Source organism: Coffea eugenioides, chromosome 8 (genome assembly GCF_003713205.1).
Source record: "Coffea eugenioides isolate CCC68of chromosome 8, Ceug_1.0, whole genome shotgun sequence".
In the NCBI taxonomy this organism is placed as follows: domain Eukaryota; kingdom Viridiplantae; phylum Streptophyta; class Magnoliopsida; order Gentianales; family Rubiaceae; genus Coffea; species Coffea eugenioides.
Window position 1 is genome coordinate 8,236,361 of NC_040042.1, and position 16,758 is coordinate 8,253,118.

General features: G+C 32.7%; 1 protein-coding gene across 1 annotated transcript; it reads right to left on the minus strand.

The window, feature by feature from the left end:
- Nucleotides 1-14,738: 14,738 nt before the first annotated feature.
- LOC113781441 (CASP-like protein 4D1) lies at nucleotides 14,739-16,331 on the minus strand. Its single transcript, XM_027327379.1, has 3 exons — nucleotides 16,131-16,331; nucleotides 15,752-15,887; nucleotides 14,739-15,064 (listed from the first exon to the last, which is right to left on the minus strand). Exons 1-3 carry the CDS (start codon nucleotides 16,313-16,315, stop codon nucleotides 14,858-14,860), a joined length of 528 nt encoding a protein of 175 aa, XP_027183180.1. The 5' UTR covers nucleotides 16,316-16,331; the 3' UTR covers nucleotides 14,739-14,857.
- Nucleotides 16,332-16,758: the final 427 nt, after the last annotated feature.

A 16,758-nucleotide genomic window follows, 5' to 3' on the forward strand; every position in this document is an offset into this window, starting at 1 on the left:
CTATTCATCCCTAGAAAGGGCTAAAGATGAAAAGATCGAAGAAATTGCAGAACCTAAACATCCAATGAGGATGAATACTGCTGCGACATAACTTAGATCAAAGAAGAGCTTACTTGTCTGGTATGCCATGTTTAGGTCGCGGGTTGCACCAAATCCTGCACCAACTCCTGCTCCTAGCAGCAGTGACATGATCTAAATGCACAATTTCCAATACTAAAAATTAGTGCGTGAATTAAGAAATATCTAACAAAAGATATATATCTACATGCTGATATTAGTGAGCCAAAACGTCTTGTAATTTCAAAGTAAAAAACGGCCTTTTCTGATTTGTCCTTTAGGTACTAGTATACTACTACCATTTATACGGTAGTATACTACTACCATTTATACGGCAGTAATATAAAAAACACACTCAGGCACACATTTGCAAGGTTACAATAGGTACTTTTTTTTTTTCAATAGTCACTTTTATCTATAGTGTTCTACACTATTCTAATTTAAGGAGGAGATCCAACTAGGTCTAGGGGGATCGATAGGGGCTGAACTATCACTAGACCAGATAGGTATACTGCGTACCCGTCTGAATTTTTTAAGAAGCCACTTAATATCCCCACCAAGCCTTAAATGGCTTAGTGGTCGCCACCGGTCCGAAGGCTGGTGGTTCAATAGGTACTTGAATTGCTAGTTTTGTGTTTTGAGTCTTTTGACCATTGAATCATTCTGATATATCATTCCGAATTGCTGGTTTTTTGTGTTTTGAGTCTTTTGACCATTGAATCATTCTGATAGATAACACCTTCACCGATAGCACATTGCCCTTTAAAATTTACGATTTCGTTCATTTCTAATACAAACTCAATCACAAAAGTGGACTTATTTATACATATTTCCATTATATATTTGCACTTACTTTTTGGTAAACTTTTTTTTTTAGACTTTAGAGTAAATAATTAACCATCCGCACTCTTCAAGTTGTTTTGTACATTACTTCCAAAAGTGTGGTCGGAATAGTTACTAATTCACCATTAGGCATAATACAAGAAGTAAAAAGCCTTCCTCTTTCACCATTAGGCATAATACATTACTTGCCTCCCACCAGCCACTATTTGTGCTTGCCACTTTCAGTGATTTCCTCCAATGGTGTTTCCCCGTCGATTAGGTTTCCCTCCCCCAAAAATAAGATAGAGTAAGTTATAGAAATATTATCGTTACGATAAAAAAAAAGAAGTAAAAAGCCTTCGGTTAGAACTAAATTGCAATGCAAGTTTTAGTTATCCCACCAAATTATACATATCTTAACTATCACGCACCCTTATATGTGATAAGGGTGTTTGACAAGTCTGTTTGGATCATAGGTATTAAACTTGGTCTAGCCCAATGGTTCGACCGGTCAATCCGGTGAACTGGGCATTGAACCGGACTGGTTCGCTAATTAGATCGTTTCTGCAAGTGAACCGTTAACTTTTCAACAGACTTGCGGTTCAACCGATCAACCCGTTGAACCATCCGGTTTTATAGAAAACCCGGTTTGCATGTTAAAAATGTTTGAAGATGCTAGAGTGATGCCTCGAACAACCCGTTGAACCATCCGATTTCGTAGGAAACCTGGTTTGCATGTTAAAAATGTTTGGAGATGCTGGAGTGATGCCTCAAACCAGCGACCTCTTGTATTTAAGGAAACACAACAACCATTACACCAACAGCTCACTTGTTGATTATTCAGTCTTTTTTTATATATATATATTAGACTTTTATTCTTATTTTAATTTTCCAAAACAAAATTTCTTTGGAATCTTTTAATAAATTTTATTTTCCCCAAACTTTATAAATTATGAAATGAATTTAAAAAATAACATATCACACAATTCATTCTAAAGGCAAATATCGTTCCTAATAATCTTTTACATTTAAAATTCATAAATAAACTAGATAATTATACTTAGATAAAATTTTATACTTGAAATTTGATGGATTACTAATTGAATTTAGGTTTTGTTAATTCTTATAAGAATTAATGATTCTATAATAAATTAGATTAATTGAGCATTTACTATGACATAATTTATTATAGTTTTAACCATATCAAAAATTATGAAACATAACATTTAAATATATTTCGTGACCCACCGGTTGAACCACTCACCCACTAGTTAAACCAGTAACCCGTTCACCCATCTCTTTCGCTGGGTTCCCCTCTGGGCCGGGTTTAATAACTATGGTTTGGATCCTTGAGTTTTTCAAAAATTAGTTTTTCAAATACTATAAATATTTTTAAAAAGTACTCTAAAATTTGCTCTTAAAAAGAGTGTTAATTTTTTTTAATATTTAAAAATATCACAAAATATATTCTAAAAACCTCACTACTCTTAAATATTCCAAAATATATTCTAAAAATATTTCAAAATATACTCTAAAAACTCTGCTACAGTAAAAATTTTTAAAAACACCCCAAAAAATAGCTAATCCAAATGGATCTGTTGGAGTGGATTACTAGCTAGTTTACCTTGTCACCAAAAAAATCTATATGCAGCAAGCAGTAGTGCTCTATAAGACGCTTTCTGGCCCTAAAGTAGTACACAGCGAGAGGAATTTGCATCACAGTGTACACCAATCCCAATATCGAAACGTAAAACATGTACCTGCCAAAAAAAAAGAAATGCGTTTATAAGTTAAATCTTGATAGGTATAAGCCAACTAGTTTTTTGCGGTACTGATGAACTGTGATGAATGACATTCAAAATTTTAGCCGAAAATAAATAAATTTCGGAAGTAAGTTCCAGATTTGGAGCCGTGTTACAGCCTGATATGAACCATGAACTGTCTCGAACAATTTGTCCTAGCTAATTTGTAGTTACTACTTGCCTGTAAGAGTGGAAAAGGCAAGTAGTATTTGAGTAAGTGAGTCTGAATTCAGTATTTAGGGTAGCTTTGCTAGTTTGAAGAATCACAACTGTTACTACGAGAGAAGCAAAGGTTGCCACTCTAGCCGCTAGACTGAATATTGGCACCTTTGAAGAACAAGGCTCGTAGTATCCATCATACTGCGCTCGATACATTTTTAGATATTCTCAAAGCTTGGTGAATCTGTTTGTGTAGATTCTCGTGCAAGTGCCTTCCTATATATACAGAAATATGATGGGACTTTTTCCTCCTAAAAAGAAAGGAGAAAAACGAGTGTGTGGTGGACTTTTCAAAAACCAAAAGTGGGGCAAAAGAAAAAGTAATGTAGGGAAGGTGTATACATATATATATATATATATATATTTTTTAAGAATATTTGTGGTGTCATCTAGTACGTGCCATCTAGTACTAGGTAACTTCCATTAATGTTTGTGAGTAAGTCCAAAAATTTTTGTACTCTAATAATCCGTCAAATTTCTTGAAAGGCTTGAACCATTTCAATTGAACGTGTTTGAAAGACGGTTCAATAATCAGGATTGGAAATGGCATGAAAGGAGTGAATATTAGCTATACATAGGGATGGCTTGAACATCCCGTTTGCATTGTTATTTTTAAGAGTTTTTGTAAAAAAATATAGTGGAACGGTTTGATGTATATGATGTAAAAAGATGATTGAAAAATTTATTCACGAAATACATAAAAAATTTTTAGTAAAAAATTGCAATCCAAACATCAACAATTCTCAGAAAGTGGATTTTAGGGTGTGAGTTTTTGTTTTTTGAAAGGAGTGTGAGGTTTTAAACTTTGGATGACTGACCTAATAGCAATTTTTCAAATATGTCTTCAACTCCCTGGGTACTAAATCCAACCTTGTTCTGTAGTCTTCTCAACTATGATAAGAGATATACGTTTAATATTACAGACTAGTCTTCTAGTCCTTTTTAAGCGTAGATGGTAGAACCCAAAAGGGACTTAAGGTGTATTTGAGTTTGGATATTGACTTTTTTTATTTCAACTAATTTATTATTTAAAAAAAGATATATTTTGGATAGCCTTCATTCGTACAAAAAATATTTGCTTGCATCACAAACACATTTTGCAATACATTTTTTTTTTCTTTTTAATCATTTTTTGTCTCATATACATCACATCACAAAAAAGTGTTACAATAAAGTTTTCCAAATAATATCTCAAATAAACTCCTATCCAAACACACATTTTATTTTCTCCTTCAAGCTTATTTTCAATAATTTTCCCTTCAAGCCATGCTATCATGTCAAATTGCTAATTTCTTGAACTAAATGATTAAATCAATTTGTCCTTCTGACTGTAAATTTTGTTGATATAACTCCAGGTTACTAAATGTTTTCACTTCTTGATACACATTAATTCCATTAGACAAACAATGCGAAGATGGCTCCCTATCCTTGCCTATTTCTGTCCATAGTAGTCATACTTGTAATTACGACCGTTTTGGATTACATGGTTAGTTGGCTGCTAATAAAGAACTCATTTCAATTGCTATTTTCTGGAATTCTCATAGAAAAATATACTGTAATGATTTGATGCAGGTAAGGTAAAAAGAAAATTAAAAAATATATTTACGAAAAATATATAAAAAAAATTTGAAGTCAAAAAATTTTTAAGTATTAATATTTTCTTCTTATTTTAGATGCAAAAAAAAAAATGACAATAAAAAATAGTTGTAGGTTGTAGCTAGCAAAGCTTTACACGGTTAAATTATCAAATATTGGTTTACATTGTTGTTGTCTTTTCTCTTCCTCTTGCTTCCTTTGTAAGCCACGGGTAGAGTAATTGCTCGGATATTTCGTTTGGAAGATTGCTTCGAATCTTTTGCCCTTAAATCAGTTTCTATCCCCTCTGTAATTTTTTTGTATAATTGCAACGTCGCCTCTGACTTTTTGATAATATAAACTTAATCAAACCGACAAGTTAAGCGACACAGGAAATAAAGACTAATTTAGAAATAGAATATTAGAAGCGTTGGAAGGCAACAATCGACCTGTGAATATTATAACAATCGACCTGTGAAAACGAAAGGACGACTTTCGTCTGGCGATCAAGGAAGGCTAAGAGCCTATGACTGAATTTTCTTTTCGTCAATTAAGCCGTGTTGCAGAAGCTATGCGAAATTGGGATAATCTATTTGGTTTGTTCTATTTGAAAAATTGATATTGACAGATTATTTTGGCATGTATAGAAATCATTTTTTTTTTCGTAATATGTACACTTCTTCTAACAAGTGTTACATTGCATATTTCAAGAAACCTTTACGGAAAATGAATTAAGAAAAGGATATGAATGAAACAAATTACTCTCTATAATCTAATTTATACTGCAATTATTTAAATTTTTCGAAGAAAATTGTCAGACATATTCTTCTATCACCTTTCTATTCGACGTGCATTTTGTCGAGAAAGTGGAAAATAATATTCAAGTTTTTCAAAAGATTTTCAAATTTGTGAGATAGATCAATTTGAAATTTTAACTATAAAATTATCTTTGTTTGGACTGCCATTTTTTTTCAAAAAAATTTTATATTTTCCATGAATACATTTTTCAATCACATTTTTACTTTATATAAATCAAATCCCTATAATATATTTTTCTATAAAAACTTCAAAAAATAGCAATCCAAACAGGCTTGAGTAATATTGGTAATACTTTCATCAACATATTAATTAGTGGGAACCTCCTTGACAACAATTACCTGTGCTTATCACAGTGTCTTGTTGATGACTAACTAGATCGTATGTGCTCACAGCTTCTGACCAACCATGTAATCAACCTATAACCTGACTGAACAAGAATCCGAAACTATAGCCTATAATTCTCAGCCAAACAAGAAAGAAAGAAAGGAAGAAATTCAAATCGTGCAATGACCTGTTACCTGATCACTTCACTCTTAAACTTTTTTAACGACTAAGAAGAAACCATTAGGGTATAGTAGACGATATGGCTACTCTTACCTCTTGATATAATGGATATACATTGATGACCAAAATAAAATCAATCTTACAGAAAAAGAAATTTATGTTACACAAATTGCTTTAATTTTTCTTATTTTTCACTCAAAGGATCAATAGTGATTTTCCATTTATCCGCTATATGACTCAACCTGTGAATCCTTGGTTACAAATGAATTGTCTTACTAATTAACTAGGTCACACAAATTACTTTCAATCCTGGACAAGTAAAATAAATTACTTGTACAAAACTAGACCTAGCAATTATGCCTAAAACCCAACAACCCACCCAACCCACCCACTAATTTGAGAGGTTGGATTGGGTAAATTGGGTGTTGGGTAAATTTGGGTTGGATAATAAAAACCCACATATATTTTGGGCGATTTGAGTAATTAAGTTAGGTACCCATTACCCAACTTAAAAAAACAAATAAAGTTATGCTGTTGCTGGACAGAATCCAATTAGAATTCGAGTTTCAATAACTAATCAAGTTCGACTATTTATGCTTCATTCTCACTAGTCCAAAACAAAGTTAAAAGACGTAGAATTGGGTATCGCAATTTCACTAGGTTTCCACGCTATCATCATCGCATTCCACCTTCATTTTGTTTTGAATATCAATTAATGTCTAACTTCCGAATGGATAATTATTGATGACCTAATTGGATGAGGTTTGACACAGGCAACTTGATTGCGCATCTAAGCCTAATCTAGAAAATTTAGACGGTCTGTCTATCCTCTATAGTTCTTGGCTTTGCCAAGTACAAAATACACAATTTTAGGGAGCCTCTAGACTATTCTAATTAAGGCGTGATTGGATCTTGTTTAATATTGGTATACCATTTTTTCATACTATATCCAACTTGGAACAAAATTGTTTTAATGTGTGAAAATGTATTTATGTGTGTGAAAAAAAAAATTTGTATGTAAAAATATATATGAGAGAATTTATGTATCAAAATCTATTAATTAATATATTTGGTCATATTTGGGTCTTAGGTCTGAAATGACCCAATCCAAAATTAACCCAATTTAAAGTTGGGCGAGTTGGGTATAACCCATTTAAGTAAAAACCCAATATCAACCCGCCCAAAACCCATCCAACCCGCCCAATTGCCAGGTATATACAAAACATATTTACAAATGAAATATTTGGTTACAATTAATAGAACCAAATGAGTCATTATACTTAACCAAATAAGTCATTGACTTAGGATCCAACCAAGCGTCTTAATGCGGAAGAGTTCCGGACTATAACCTACATGTCTTGTTTGAATCAGTTTAGTTCTTAGAATTAGGACTAAAAGATGAATCAATTTATTTGATATTCAAATTGAATTCAATTTGATAAGAGTTTTTTCCAAGTTTGGTTTGCCTACTAATCAAGCCAAATTTCAACAATATTTTGTATTTAGGTTTGGATTGTGACTTTCCGCTGAAAATTTCTACGTTTTCCGTGAGTATATTTCCCAATCATCTTTTTACCTCACATACATCAAATCGCTACAATACGTTCTTCTACAAAAACTCTTAAAAATAACAATCCAAACGAAGGCTCAACTGTTAGTATAAAATTGCAATTTATAGGTAAAAATTCAGATTACTCGAGCTCGATTCAATAAAAACTTGTTTGACTTCAGCTCAATATATCGGTTTGATTAGGTTAAACTTGAATACCAGGATGTTGTTCGATCGATTTGATTAGATTCATTCATACCCCCATTTAGAAGTAGCTCCAATAAGTTAGCGGCAAGGCCTATAATGAATTGCTGCACCAAAGCTAGTTATTCTATGAATTTTGAAATGAGAGAATCCTCCTCTGCATTCTCACACGAGAAAATGCAACAGAAAGCCTAGCCTCATTCTGCGAATTCTAAAGACATTCAAAAAAGAATCTGTCCACATGGCTGTTAACGAACCAGGTTGAGCTAAGAATTGGCTTTTGAGCTCATCTCGTTTATTTCACTAGCCACGCTTAAGCTCGGCTCATTTATTTGGCAAGCTTAACATTGGGCTCGCGCTGGACTGGTTAAAGAAAATCGCAAATTCGGGCTTGACTATTATAGCACAAATGACCCAAGCCCAAAAAACCTCGAATCAACTTGAAAATCTCATATAAATTGCAACTCAACAAATTTAACCAATTTTATTCAACCAATTAAATAAGAAAATTTTCACCAAATATAAGAATGTGCCAAAGTTCCTTACATAATAAATTCTAAACAATCAAGACAGACCAATTGTACATAATCATAGAGGAAATACAGATAAGACTTCGCATTCATCATGAGAACAAAGATCACTAATATCATCCATATTCTCGTTGTTGCAATTGATTTGATCTATATTTTCATTGTTGCACCTCGTAATAAAACTTGTGGAAGAATCTTGATATGAATTAAATGGAAAATTAGACATACTTGCTCTGACAAATGCATGAACAGAGTCTAAACAAATTGTTAGTGACCCGAGCTTGCTTTGACTCGTTTAATAAACGAGATTGGTTTTGAATTTGAACTCGAGTTATTTAATTAAATGAACAAGCTAAAATCAAGCTTATACTAGCCAAACTTGCCAAACTAGACCTTGTGAATAGTTTGATTCATTTAATAGCTATATCTACGTATAAAGCATGGGCTTTTTGTTTTTTGAAAAAAAGTTTGTAACTTGTTTATTTTATACACGTTCTAACCCCATGCTTAGCCAATAAAAAATTATGACATCACACTCATAGACCATTAAGAAAAGGATAAATTACACTTCACCTTCCTTTGATTTAGTGTTTTTTCAACATTATCATCTTAAGATTATAACAACTATACATAACCCTCTCTCATGTTTTGGACTAAAGTTTCAAAATTGTCGAAGTTGTCTATTGTAACAGAACTAGTTGAAATGTTTAGATTGCTCTTATTCAGAAACTAAAATGGTTGAAATGGTCAAGATATAGAAATGTAGTATGCATAACTTTTTAACCTACTCTAATTTAGTGCTTTTTCACGCAACCCTTTTATGATTTTCAAAATCTACACATAACTTCCCTATGATTAATAAATATGTTCCTTCTTGATATCTGGGTACTTTTGAGATTTTAGTCAGCTCTATTACAAAGGACAAGTTCCGTCGATTTGATACTTTAGTCCATTCAAATTACACACTAAAGGAAAAGCAACTTCGATTCACTTGCTTAGCTAAACATTCAAATAAACTAAACTGAACTGAACCAAAACAATCCAAACTAATGCACAACAGAGGATACAAGGTGTCAAGTATGATAACCAAAGTAATGTCGATCATGATGCAAGGTGTCAAGTATGAGCAATAAAGATCTGCCCGTTCGTATAGGAGAAACTGAGGCAATACGTACCTCATTTATATAACAGAAACTGATACAATGCGCACCATCATATTGCAGTCGAGACATTTTTAGATTTTCTCAAAGCTTGGTGAATCTGTCTGTGTAGATTCTCGTGCAAGTGCCTTCCTATATATACAGAAATATGATGCGACTTTTTCCTCCTCAAAAGAAAGATAAAAAACAGGTGTGTGGTGGACTTTTTTCAAAAACAAAAAGTGGGGCAAAAGAAAAAGTAACTTAGGAAAAGTATTTTTTTTTTTTAGAATATTTGTGGTGTCATCTAGTACTCGCTAACTTCCATTAATGTTTGTGACTAAGTCCAAAAAATTTTGTACGCTAATAAACCGTCAAATTTCTGGAAAGACTTGAACTATTTTAATTGAACGTGTTTGAAAGACGAAGTCCAATAATCAGGATTGGAAATGGCATGGACGGAGTGAATAATATTAGCTATATGTGGGGATGGCTTTAACATCCAGTTTTGATTGATATTTTTTGGAGTTTTTGTAGAAAGATGTATCATAGCGACTTGATATATATGATGTAAAAAAATAATTAAAAAATATGTTTACAAAAAATGTAAAAAAAAATTTGATAGAAAATTGTAATACAGACATCAACGATTCTCAAAAAGTGGATTTTAGGGTTTGAGGCTGTAAACTTTGGATGACTAATCTAATGGCAATTTTTCAAATATTTTTTCAACTCCCTGGCTACTAAATCCAACTAGTTCTGCAGTCTTTTCAACTATGATAAGAGATATACATTTAACATTACAGACTAGTCTTCTAGTCCTTTTTAAGCGTAGATGGTAGAACCCCAAAAGGGTCTTAAGGTGTATTTGAGTTTTGATATTGGCATTTTTTAATTTGAACTAACTTATTATTTAAAAAATATATTTTGGATAGCCTTTATTTGTATGAAAATAATTTGTTTACATCACAAACATATTTTACAACACACCTTTTTATCTCATATACATCACATCATAAAAAATGCTATAGTAATTATTCTAAATAATATCTCAAGTAAACTCCTATCTGTTTCTCTAATGGAATTAATGTGTATCAAGAAGCGAATGAAAAATTCATGTCTTAGTAACCTAGAGTTATATCAACCAATTTTATAGTTAGAAGGACAAATTGATTAAATCATTTATTCAAGAAATTAGCAATTTGACATGATAGCATAGCTTGAAGGGGAAATTATTGAAAATAAGCTTGAAGGAGAAAATAAAAATATGCAAAGATGGCTCCCTATCCTAGCCTTTTTCTGTCCATAGTATTTATACTTGTAATTACGACCGTACGCGTTTTGGATCACATGGTTAGTTGGCTTCTAATAAAAAAACTCGTTTGAATTGCTATTTTCTAGAGTTCTTATAAAAAAATATACTATAATGATTTAATGCGTGTGAGGTAGAAAAGTAATTGAAAAATATATTCACGGAAAAAGCAAAAAAAAATTTTGCACTCAAAATTTTTTTGAGTTTTAATATTTTCTTCTTATTTTAGATGCAAAAAATTGGCAATCAAAAATAGAAGTTGTAGATTGTAGCTAGCAAAGCTTTACACGGTTAAATTATAAAATCTTGGTTTACTTTTTGTCGTCTTTTCTCTTCTTGCTGCTTCTTTTGTAAGCCACGGGTAGAGTAATTGCTCGGATATTTCGTTTGGAAAAAGACCGATAGGACCTGGAAGTCAACAATCGACCTGTGAAAACGAAAGGACGGCTTTCGTCTCGCGATCAAGGAAGGCTGAGATTGAATTTTCTTTTCGTCAAGTAAGCCGTCCTGCAGAAGCTAAGCGAAATTGGGATAATCTATTTGGGTTGTTCTGTTTGAAAAATTAATGCTGAGAGATTATTTAGTTAATTTCGTTTTTGGATGGCAAAGGAACGTATATTTAGTTAAGGGTAAGCTAAAACCATAACAAAACAAAAAGTGAAAAATCAATTCAAGGGTAAATGTTTCGTCGCTGTGAGACTTCTAGAAAACTTGACGTCCCAAGAAGTATAGTTGTTTTTTTTTTTTGTAGTTTAGGTTGTTTCTCAAACTAAGGACTACAAAGACTTGCCTCCTAAGTATACAAAGTTGTAAAGAAGTCAACTATATGTTGACTAAAAGTCCTTAATTCAATCACTTTTTTTTTAATTTAGTGTAAATGGGAGAGTTCAAACTCGAATTCTCTTATTTACACCCCCTTCTCGGAACAACTCAACCCATCCCTCCTCCTTAATTCAATCACTTGAATAATTCCTTGTTAAATAAACACATAAAGTTAAACCCACCTGGAATTACAGATTAAGTTATCCAATTTTTTTAGATTAAGTTATCCTTAAAATAGTGAGAGATAAAAAATCTTTCATAATGAAAATTTAAATTTTTTCTATTTTTTTAAGTCTGAGGTTTTGAATCAAAGACCTCCTACTTACAATCCAACCTAACATGATCTATGTTATAATTTAACGCACCACAAAGGCTGATCTAGTTATTATATTCTTATGCCACCATTTTTGACTAAATAACTATTACATAACTCTTGAATTTTCTGGGTGATATTAAAGACTTATGGCTATTGATAGGTGTCGAGCCTGTACAATAATAAATACCTATTTGAGAAAAATATAAATTTTGTATTGAGCGATGAGTAGGGTCGAATCCACAGGGATTAGGGATAATTCGTTTCTTCTAGAATTCAGAGTATGGGGAGTTTTAGAAAATATAAAATAATTAATTAACCAACTAATGAAACAACTAACGAAAATAACAGGAATTAATCAATAATAAGTACGACTCTAGCCAAAGGTGCAACTTTTCAGACACGGTCCATTCAACTGATCATCAATACAAAAATAATTCAATTACTCATTAATAGATTGGTTACAGTTGTCATACACACGATAAACGACCAGTCTTTCCTTACTTTTTCGATAGCCAAGGTACAACCATTAACTATTTCCCTAACCAAGAAATAACCTTAGATATGATCATAGAATTTAATTTCTTGATGCAATAAGAATTAGAAAAGCCCAATCCTAACCAACAAACACGCTACGAGGGTTCGCTTAACTTAGATCATACGTTTCCCTAACATGAAACCAATCAAGCTAGTCGCCACTAGTATTAATCAATTGAACAATTACAGATTCAATCAATTAATCTGGCAGTAGATTATTAGGTTAATTCGAATATCGGGCCCTCGACATTCAAATAACATAACAATCATAAGAAGTTAAATTAGAAAACGTACAAATACCAATGAATAAAAGAAATAAATAAAATAATTCAATCTCACAGATATTTGGAAGCGAATTCTCAAATTGACCTTCAACTAGAAAAAGGGAATTTAGCTCCCCATCATGGAGAAGAAGAGAATGTTTCGCATTGTCTCCTACGGCCGAAAAGAAGGAAAAGAATACGACTACTAGTCTGCCGGCCTCCTCTTTTCTTCCCTAAGAAGTAGTAATCAAACGGGAGCCGGCCTTTTCTTTTCCTATTTTCTAATTTCGAAAATACATTGAACTTCCACATTTTCCTAAAAAGAAGATATTTCCTAATAATCTAAGATGTTTCTCAACTGTATTTGGAAACATGCTTCGTAAGTCTTCGGGTTGAATTAGGAAAAACTGCCATGCGTGAATCCCGTCTTCTCTAGACGTGCCAATAATTCTTGGAAAATTACCCCTTTTATCACATTTTGCTCATTTTCCTACAATTGGCACAAGTAGAATCTATCAATTAAAATAATATTTGGCTAAAATCAAGGAAAAAATAATTATAAATTTAGCCATAAATTATGACCTATCAGCTATTCCATTAAATTTCTTATCACTTATTGAGTTATTTGACCATTATATTTGGGCCAAATAGGAGAATGTAAAACTTGCCTCCTTAAAGGCATATGTGATCCACAAGATTAATTCCTGGTATTGATTGGTATCTTAATTAACTAACTCACTTTTGGTCAATAATTGGTTAATATTTTTAATCAATCAATTAAATCAGAATATATGATCTGATATTATTCCCAATTATAAATTATGGTAAGATTTTGGAAGAAAACTCTAGGAATTTATTATTTGAAAGTAAGAATTCCTAATCTAGTCAATAAATAGCTTGTAGTATTCCATATATTCTACGGTCTGTTCCTGATGAGGCATAAGTTAGAACTGTCGTTACACAAAATTACATCTATTAGTTCTAACACTATTGGAGTGGGAAGAGAAAGCATACGTGATCAGGGCAGAGCTATGGTGATGGTGAGGTGGGCAATTCTTTTAAGAATTCTGAATATGACTAGTAAGTTTCTTAGTTTTATTGATTGGTCACATAATTCATATTTGCGCCCCTCAATTTTCTTAAGGGTAAAATACAATTTATCCTCCTATGATTTAACGCTTTTTTACACAACTCCCTTGTGATTTGAAAAACTATATACAATCTCCCCATAATTTGGATTAAAGTATCAAAGTCATGGAATTTGCATTCCATAACAGAGTCAACTAAAATATCAAAAATAACTCTTTGTGACATTGAATATTATTAATTAATCATAAGAGAGTTATGTATATATTTTAAAAACCATAAGGAGGTTATGTAGTAAAGTACTAAATTATAGGGGGGTTATATAGAAGAACATAAATCATAAGGGGTTAAAGTGTCAAGCATATTACGTTTATATATTTTGATCACTACGCCATTTTAGTTTTTAAACAAGGATATTCTCGACATTTTCTTGGGTTTCATTACAGAATATCATTTTAGTCACTTTGACACTTTGATCCAAATTGTGAAAGGATTATGTATAGTTTTTGAAACTACGAGGGTTACATGAAATGTCGCTAAACCACAGAGAGGTAAAGTGTGTATTACCCTTTTCTAAAACTGCATTTACTTTTTATATTCCCCCACCCTCCCTAAATTTTTTCAAATTCTATTATTATTTACATTAACCCCTACAGGAATGGAACTTTTACTTTTATCCGATTGAGAGTTTACAAATTCACCATGTGAATGGAGAATTTTTTAAAAAAAAAAGACTTAATATCAACGGCAACTAAAACTTATCCTGTTGGCATCGTTTAATGACATGGACCCTGTAACAGATTGCCCCTCCACCCAAAACTCTGGGTCGTGGCTACGTCAGTATACGCAAATCACCAATTGCTCGATGATAAGTCTAGAGGTAATCCTTATTAATTACATAGTTATTGCGTGATTATTAAATTAGTTCTTTCAGATTACTTTTTCGTCACTGTTCGTTTGGGTATTATTTCACTGGATTGAAGTATTCATGCAGCAGAGGGTCCACCGCAAGTAATCCAAAATTTTGGTTTTTCAGGGAAGGACATTATGTGAAGGGGAACGGTTTTTGGCATTCCCCAAAATACTTCTTGAAAAAACTTTGCTATGTGTTTTGCGCATTAAGATGCTTGTCATGGCAATAAGCTGCGGGAAACACAATCAAATAAAATTGAAACAGTCCCAGAAGGCGAGTAAAAATGACCCTTTATTTTGTGTTGAACGTTCTACCAAACAAATAAGAGATGGCAAATTGAAAGAGAACCACAAAAAGTACTTGTCGTATTGCTATTGCTTCTTCTTCGTGACTATTCACCCTTAGACAGGGCTAAAGATGAAAAGATTGAAGAAATTGCAGAACCTAAACATCCAATGAGGATGAATACTGCTGCGACATAACTTAGATCAAAGAAGTCATGGATCTTAGGCACGTTGCTTTCCTCGTATGCCTTGTTTAGGTCTCTGGTTGCCCCAAATGCTGCACCAACTCCTGCTCCTAGCAGCAGCGACATGATCTAAATGCACAATTTCCAACACTAAAAATTAGTGCATGAATTAAGAAATATCTAACAAAAGATATATATATATATCTACATGCTGATATTAGTGAGCCAAAACGTCTTGTAATTTCGAAGCAAAAAACGGCCTTGTCTGATTTGTCCTTTAGGTACTAGTATTGTACAGCAGTAATATGAAAAACACACTCAGGCACACATTTGCAAGGTTACAATAGGTACTTGAATTGCTGGTTTTTTGTGTTTTGTGTCTTTTGACCATTGAATCATTCAGACATATAACACCTTCACCCACAGCACATTGCCCTTTACAATTTAAGATTTTGTCCATTTCAAAATATAAAATCAATCACAAAAGTGGGTCCAAATACTTATTTGTACAGATTTCCATTATATATTTGCACCTATCTTTTCGGTAGACTTGGTTATTTTTTCATACTTTAGAGTGAATAATTAACCATCCGTACTCTTCAAGTTGCTTTCTACATTACTTGCAAAAGTGTGCTCAGAATAGTTACTAATTCACCATTAGGCATAACACAAGAAGTAAAAAGCCTTTGGTTAGAACTAAATTGCAATACAAGTTTTAGTTATCTCACCAAATTATGCCAGTATCTTAACTATCAGGCATCCATATATGTTATTTCCAAGATTAATGTTACAGGAGTGGATTACTAGCTAGTTTACCTTGTCACCATAAAAATCTATATACAGCAAGCTGTAGCGCTCTATAAGACGCTTTCTGGCCCTTAAGTAGTAAACAGCAAGAGGAATTTGCATCACAGTGTACACCAATCCCAATATCGAAACGTAAAACATGTACCTGCCAACAAAAAGAAATGCGTTTATCAGTTAAAACTTGATAGGTAAAAGCCAATTAGTTTTTGCAGTACTGATGAACTGTGTTGAATGACATTAAAAAATTTTAGCTGAAAATAAATAGATTTTGAAAGTAAGTCCCAGATTGGGAGCTGTGTTGCGGCCTGATCTGAACCATAAATTGTCTCGAACAATTTCCTTTTGGACAATTGTTGAGCCTCCTAGGTAATTTGTACTAACTACTTGCCTGTAAGAGTGGAAGAGGCTGGAGTAAGTGAGTCTGAATCCAGTATTGAGGGTAACTTTGTTAGTTTGAAGAATCACAACCGTTACTACGAGAGAAGCAAAGGTTGCCACTCTAGCCGCCAGACTGAATATTGGCACCTTTGAAGAACGAGGCTCAGAGTATCCATCATATCGCACTTGAGACATTTTTAGATTTTCTCAAAACTTGGTGAATTTGTTTGTTTAGATTCTTATGCAAGTGCCTCCCTGTATATATACAGAAATATGATGGGACTTTTTAGTCCTTTTACCTCCTAAAAAAAAAGTGTGTGGTGGACCTTTTTCAAAAACCAAAAGTGGGGCAAAAGAAAAGGTAATGTAGGAAAAGTATTTCTTTAGAACATTTTGTGGTGTCATCTAGTACTAGCTAACTTTCATTAATGTTTGTGACTAAGTCCAAAAATTTTTGTACTCTAATAAACCGTCAAAATCCTGGAAGGACTTGAACCATTTCAATTATACGTGTTTGAAAGACGAAGTCCAATAATTGTGGGGTTTGGAAATGGCATGGAAGGAGTGAATATTAGCTGTATGTGGGGATGGCTTGAATATTCCGTTTGGATTGCTATCTTTTACAATTTTTGTAAAAA